This window comes from Barbus barbus (assembly GCF_936440315.1).
Source record: "Barbus barbus genome assembly, chromosome: 22".
In the NCBI taxonomy this organism is placed as follows: domain Eukaryota; kingdom Metazoa; phylum Chordata; class Actinopteri; order Cypriniformes; family Cyprinidae; genus Barbus; species Barbus barbus.
In genome coordinates this window covers 12,253,424-12,261,067 of record NC_136750.1, presented here as the reverse complement: position 1 = coordinate 12,261,067, position 7,644 = coordinate 12,253,424, and the positions used below count along the sequence as shown (strand labels likewise).

General features: G+C 36.6%; 1 protein-coding gene across 1 annotated transcript; it reads right to left on the bottom strand.

The window, feature by feature from the left end:
- Positions 1 to 2,708: 2,708 nt before the first annotated feature.
- Positions 2,709 to 5,918, bottom strand: LOC306888234 (extracellular calcium-sensing receptor-like; the record flags this gene model as incomplete). The annotated part of the gene is made up of 6 exons (XM_079446437.1): positions 2,709 to 3,625; positions 3,780 to 3,903; positions 4,013 to 4,240; positions 4,322 to 5,077; positions 5,186 to 5,474; positions 5,710 to 5,918. The coding sequence occupies 6 exons, from the start codon at positions 5,916 to 5,918 to the stop codon at positions 2,709 to 2,711; spliced, it is 2,523 nt and encodes an 840-aa protein (XP_079302563.1).
- Positions 5,919 to 7,644: the final 1,726 nt, after the last annotated feature.

Sequence of the window (7,644 nt, the reverse complement as noted above, 5' to 3'; positions counted from 1 at the left end):
CTTCCGGATTGTACTGAAGGAACTCTGCATCTTTGCCGTCGCAGGAGAGAAGTCGGGGAAGAAGCTCAACATCGCACCGTCATTTGCTTTTACAGGACCGTGGCGTCTTGCTTCATTTAGAATCAAATTCCTGTTGTTGTAGCATAACAGTTTGAAAATAAACACTCACGGTTTGGAGTGATCAGTTGAAGCTCTAGATTAAACTCGATGCGCACGTTCGATCTCCATATCTCTGCCCGCAAGTGATGGGATCCAGATCAGCAGTGACCATTTCAGAAAGCCAATCAAGTCATCTTTCTCGGCCCCTTCAGGTAGTCCCAGCAGGCGGAGATTACTGCATCTGCTGCGGTCTTGTAAATCAGTCACCTGCTGCTCGAGGGCATCCAGACGCATAGTATGTTAGTTGATCACTTTTTTCTGCTCTCTCTGTTCCTCGATTAAAAAGTAAACTTTAGAGCCCATATTCTGTATTGTAGTCAAGTGAGAGGCGAATTCGGTGCGCATTGCTGCTAATTCAGTTTTCAAAATGTCGTCAAATCGCTTTATAGTGACCGCCATATTGCTTTCCATGTCCGCTTTGCCCGCTGTGGCTGCTGGTTTAGTTTTCTTCTTAATTGGCGAGAATGATGGTGAAAGATAAGCGTGTTTCCGACTGTGTAACATCTCTAGTCCAACAACAAATGAAAAAAAACCCCCAAATGTAAGAAAATAAGTCGAACAACAGTAAAAGACATGTTACTTACACGGAGCTCAGCTAATGTACGTCTTGGCTCATGAAAGCCTCACATGATCCCCCATGACCACACCAAATTAATATTAATTTAGTGACATGAAAATATGAAAATATTTTGTAATTATCACTTAAATCTGTCAAATTTTTAAGCTGTGTGTCATAAATCAACATCTCCGGAAAATGTTATGGGATTTCAAATCAAAATATGACTTTCTGTTACAAAACAGGACGTTGATTTCATACATGTCCTCGTATGAGGACACCGGGACTAAAATCATGTTTATTATGCATTTTGGGAGACATAACAAATGAATAGGGAAAGACATTATATTTCAATATTCTATGTAATATTATATATTACAGGGCTTGACATTAACGCTTGACCGCTTGTGCGGGACAAGTGAATGTTTTGGTCGGGCAGGTGAAAGAGAAATTTACTTGCCCAATCGGACAAGTAACTTGAAAAAGTCAATACCAAAAACAATAATAACTGCCTTTATTTATGATATAGCCTTTGTTATAGGGGTGTGAGATATATATCTCGTTTGCGATAATTTAGTAATTGTTGTTTTATCGAGTGTACTGCAAGAATCAAACAAAGCACACCTACAGAGAGCACGCATACATCACGTAAAGAAGTCTAGGTTAGACTAGCTCGTGCGAGTGTGTTCTTTCACTGCATGATTCAGTATTACACAATGCAGTATTGTATAATTTTTGTAAATTTTTGTGGGTTTTATTTCACCTAGTCACACTCGTGGTGTTCCCGGTCAAAAATGGCCGGACTCCAAACAATTGCTTATAAATCTGTCATTATGCTAGATTATCACCAAATATTGGATTCAATCTTTTTGACAATTTGTTTTCTTTCATTTAGGACTGGTTTTGTTTTTCTATTTGCAACCGATTAATCGTAAGCCTCATTTATCTAAACGTAGGCACCTCATTTTTTGAGTGAAAAAATATTTCTTTATGAATAATTTTCACATTATGAGAGAAAAAATTATGAAAATTTGCACTGTTTCTTACACTAGTGTACTTTAATGTTTAATCAAGAAGTTTGCTTTTAAATGCTTTTATTTTGTACAAAATTGCACAAAGTCACACTTGTCAAAAATTGCTGGCCATTGAAAGTGAATGGGGAAGAATGAAAGAAACAACTAGTGTTCAGGAGCATGTTGTGCTTGCAAACAAAGACCTTGGACCTGTGCATGTGTGGATGCATTTATACTCAAGCTATCACACACACACATACACGCGCACACGCGCACACACACACACACACACACACACACCCATCCATCCATGCATACAAACTATTGTATTACACCTATTTCATCCTACCCTGAACTGCATGCGATTTATGAATCTGATATAACTCTCTCTCTCTCTCTCGCTCTCTCTCTCTCTCACACACACACACATGCTCAAACTGCCTTGTCTTTAGCCTGCATTGAGCGGAAGTTATAGCATTTTTTATTTTTAATTTGTATTTATTTATTTATTTAATATAATTAATTGTCAGCATTTCAACAACATATTTATGTAGTATAAACTTGATAAAAAGTATTTGGTAGCACTTTATTTTAGGGTCTCTTAACTAGTTGCTTATTAGCATGCATATTACTAGAATGTTAGCCATTTATTAGTGGTAATTAAGCACATATTAATGCCTTATTCTACATAACCTTATTCCACATCCCTAATCCTACCCGATACCTAAACTTAGCAACTACCTTACTAACAATTAATAAGCAGCAAATTAGAAATTTAGTGAGGGAAAAGTCATAGTTAATAGTGAATAAGTGTTCCCTACTCTAAAGTGTTACCAAGTCTTTAAATGTTAGCATGTATGAAGGATGCTATTTTTTTTAATCAGTTTATAAGTGTTTATGTGAATTTCATACATTTTTTTTTTGTCTTTGAATAAATGATAAAAACAATTAAAAATCACAATGTTAATTAACATGCCACTTTATTTCTCAGTAGGACATGTTGTTTTTCCCATCATATGTTGCTTTGTATTTTGGTCAGGCTTTAATAGGATGATATAACATTTAGGTGCAAATATGCAGAAAAGTAAACCAAAGCTTGAAGCTAAAATGGCAAATATCTCAACAGCTACAATAAATTTTCCAGGAGAACTGACATAAGCTGGAATAAATGTTATCCATACAGCACAAAATATGAGCATACTGAATGTTATGAATTTGGCTTCATTGAAGTTATCAGGAAGTGTGCGAGCAAGGAAAGCCAAAATGAAGCACAAGACAGCCAGTAGACCAATATAACCCAGCACGGCCCAGAAACCTAAAGTAGATCCCAGACTGCACTCAAGAATGATCTTTTCCTTATAATATGTCATATTTTTGTGAGGAAATGGAGGAGATATATTTAGCCAAAGCATACAGATAACAACCTGTATAAGTGTAAAAGCAAGGACATAGAGTCGTTGTTGTACAGGCCCAAACCATTTCATGACATTACTTCCTGGAAGAGTAGCCTTGAAAGCCATTAACACCACTATTGTTTTCCCCAGAACACAGGAGATACAGAGGACAAAAGTGATCCCAAATGCTGTGTGACGCAACATACAGGACCACTCAGTGGGCCGACCAATGAAAGTGAGGGAACAGAGGAAACACAAAGACAATGAGAAAAGCAGCAGGAAGCTCAGTTCTGAGTTGTTGGATTTTACTATGGGGGTGTCATTCTTACTGTAAAACAGGATGGCCACCAGTGCAGTTAATCCTACTCCAAACAGTGAGAAAAAGACTAGCACTATACTCATAACCTCTGTGAATGACAGAAACTCTACAGCCTTTAAAACACATTTATTTTTCTCAGCATTAGACCAGTATTCACCTGGACACTGCTTGCAGTTATTTGAATCTGGAAAGGAAGTTATGATTACTATAGTTAGAACCAAAAAAAGGGTCATATATAACTCCCCTGATAAGAAACTTAATCTTTAAAAATAAAAAAAGATAGCAAAAAGAGCAACTAAACAGTTTTTTTTGGAACTTTGAGATGAACTGAAGATTACCTGTCTCATTACTGATTTGTCCTTCTGCACATGGAATACAGTCATAACAGCAGACAGGCCTTCCGTTCTGTGCAGCCTTCCTAGTGCCTGGAGGACAGCTCTCACTGCACACAGACCTTGGCTTCTACATGTAAAATTTAATTTTACATAAATATTCATATTGAATCTGAAAATTAACATTAGTTTTTCAACTATGGAGTGCAGACTTTGGCATGTTTTAAACTGCTATTTACCTCCAGTTGTCCTCCAGACCAAATAATATTTTCAGTATTAAGCATAAAGCTTTGATCAGGTGGCAGTGCGGCATCAAAGTAACCCACTGGTTTAAACTGGAATGATCTCGTAGAGTCCTGCTGCCAGTTAACAACTTCATAGTGGGCTACTGTGCCACCAGTGCCGTCAAACCACACACGATCTCCAAATTTTATAGTGAAATTTACCTTTTTCAGAGCTTCAACTACCTAGCGAAAAAAGATGTTTTAGTACATTATCATTGATATTGTGTATTTCTGTTGGATATTTTTTTATTTATTTATTCTTACCTGTTTTGGTTGTATTGTCAGGCCTTTCTCACAACCTGCTTGTTCTTTGCAATTCAATAGTCTGTGTAGGGAATGAGCCACAGCATAAACTGCTTTATAGACGTTGCTTGCATATCTTTGTTCAGGCACATCTTCATTGTAGTTTTTCAGTGGAAGTAGATCTTGGTATCTGCTGCAGATTAATGCATTTTGTGAAGAATTCCCCTCAGTCTTTGAGCATGGAAAAGCTGTGTCCCAGAATGATTTAATAACATAATCTGCAAACCCTTCAATATTGATTTTTCTAAATGCAAACCCCAATGACCCTCCCAGCACAAGAAAGCTGTTTGGAGTGATCAAACTCTTTGCAGTTATCCATCCTTCCCCTCCAATCAATTGAAAGCCTGTAATATTCTGAATACTTAGTTGCTCAATAAGTAAGCCCATCTCAACAAGTGAAACAAATGCAACAATCACTTTTGCTGTGCTTTTTTTAATCGTTTCTACCACTTTTTTTAGTTTTTCTGGCTCTGTTCTGTAGAATTTCACTGAATACTCCACACAAATCCCCTCCTTCTGAGCTGTATTGAGAAATATGGACATAACATTGTTCCCATAGTCGTTGTCACTGTTCACAGCTCCCACCCAAGACCAGCCTAAGTGCTTGACTATATATGCAAGTGCCCTGCCTTGGTGGTAATCACTAGCAATAGTCCTGAAGAATGAAGGATAGTCTTTTCTATTGCTGAGACATTCACATGAGGCTGAGTGACTTATCTGAGAGAGATAGAGAGAGCAAAAAATAAATAAATAAATAAAACAACAACTGTGAAATCATTATCAGTGAGGTGATTTTGTCAAACCTTTGGTGGTACTACTCCTTACCACTGGAATTTTAAAAGGTCCTGTAGTTCTGGACAGAATCACTGTGGCGGAGGACTCTGTTTCTCCTATGATAGCATGGATAGGAGACTGTCTATTGCATCTGTATTCTGCTTCAAACTCCGGTCCATTCATCAGTCCCATAGTTGCACTCATGGCAGATAGTCTTGAACCACAGGTATCATAAATTCGGTATCCAATCGAAACATTTGGGAGCAAACTTTTACTTCTGTTAATTTCTTCAATAGCAAAAATCATAATTTGAGCCATCCGAAAATCTCTTAAATTCACACTGTGAAAATATGAAACAAAACATTATTCATAGCAGCTAAATAAACATATCAAAAAGTGAACACTACTATATGCATTCAGCTAAAAAGGAGAGAAAAAAAGCATAGTCATGCTTGAAACAAATTGATATTCCAGATGTTTTAATTCGCTGTTATAAAATACATTTATACATATAACACATTTTAAATATCTGTTTTAAAAACATGGTCTGATATAATGCTTTCAATGTAACAAACCTGGAGCATGACAGAAGCTGAGGTTTTTGTGCAAACTCTAATGAAGGCAATGTTTCTTTACTGCGTATTGCAAAAAGTGCTCCAATGACTATGTCTCCATCCTTGGAAAGCAGTGGGTACTTAGGGTCTCCCATCATTCGGCAAATAGTGTTTCCAGCCTCGGTATGAAGTTGATGGAAAAAAAGGAATATATAAAGAAAGAGAAGCATCATAAAGATTAATCTCAACTGTGGTTGCCAAATGTAAATAACCTGATACAGTATTTGCATTTTTATAGACGTAATTAGTATGGATGACTGATTGTGATTGTAGCCAATGACCTCACAGCATTTAATTAAGTCCTCCACAAAGTCAAATGCATGTCTTGATCCAGACTACCTCCTTTGTGATTCTGGACAAAAAGCATTTCATGCCATAGTAGGTGGAAATTGCTTTCACTCTTATGTGCATGAAATCAGTTGTGGGTATAAAAATGTTTGAATGAAATGAAGTGCTTATATCACATTTCCGATTGAGAAATGCAACTGTTTTTTTGTTTGTTTGATTGTTTTTTCTCTCTTTCTGTGCATGAAAGGCATTGAAGTTTAACCAACTAACTAACTAAATAATAATGATAAAAATTCCTTAAATTAATCATAACAACATACTTTAAGAAAATACATCAAAACAAGTAGCTACATTTTTGTTCCATGTCAACTTTTATGTAAATTCCCCATCTTCACACATTAAGAGTCTGTGTGTTATCCTTGATAACTGTTTGTCTTTTGAAACATGTTAATAATGCCACTCAATCTAAATATTTCTACTAATGGAACATCAGTTGTCTTCATCCATTTCTTACACCCAATAACACAACTATTCTTGTACATGGTTTAGTTACTTCACATATTGATTATTGTTACTCACTCCTACTTGGGTTACCCCTCAAACTCCATAAATTTCAGTTGGTCCAAGATTCAGCCCACATAATTGCTATAACTTCTTTCACTGAATTCATCTCTCCTGTTCTTTATCAGTTACACTGGCTTGCTGTTAAATGGTTAGTTCACCCATGTGTATAAATATATATATATATAAAACAATATAAACAGTTTTGTGTAATCTCCGCTAACTGTCATACGTGCATTCATAAGAGATTGCCTTTCCGGAGGATGATGTAGGACGTATGAGTAACGCATGCACATGTGAGCCTCATGAAAACCAACGTTGTTCTTTACAAATCCTCATTTTGTGCTTCTAATTTGTGACCAGCATTTTGTTTTGTTCTCTATCCGTTGTGCTTCTGTGTTTGTCACTAATCATCGGCTCTTACGCTACACCAACGTCCTACGTCATCTGCCAGATTGGCTTCCACCTATGACAGTTAGCGGAAGTGAGAAAAAGGTGTTTATTTCATTTTAAATATGGATATTTTTCTTACAAAAATTCATCGATTCACTACAGGAGGCCTTTATTCACCACTCAGAGCCGTGTGAGGCACATTTTATTACAGATGCACGTGCTTTATTTGACTGCTTTTGGACTGTTGAACAAAAACACCTGCCTACTCCCATTCTAAAGCTTGAAAGAGCCAGGACAATTTTTCATATAAGTCCAATTGGATTCATCTGAAAGAAGAAAGTCATATACACCTAGGATGCCTTGAGGGTGAGTAAAATATGGGCAAATTTTTGGGTGAACTAACCCTTTAAGTATTGTGTAGAGTGCAAGATTCTGCTTTACACTTTTCGAAGCTCTGCACAACCCTCTGCACCCTCATATCTCTATGATTTAATTACTTGTAATAAATAGTTTGGAAAGTCTGCCTGAAAAGATCTGATTTGAGAAGAAAATATGATTTGCCAGAAGTCTGAACAGAATTTACCAATTAATTCATTAAAAATCCTACAATGTGATTTCCTGGATTCTTTCCCCCCATTCTGTCTCTCATAGTTG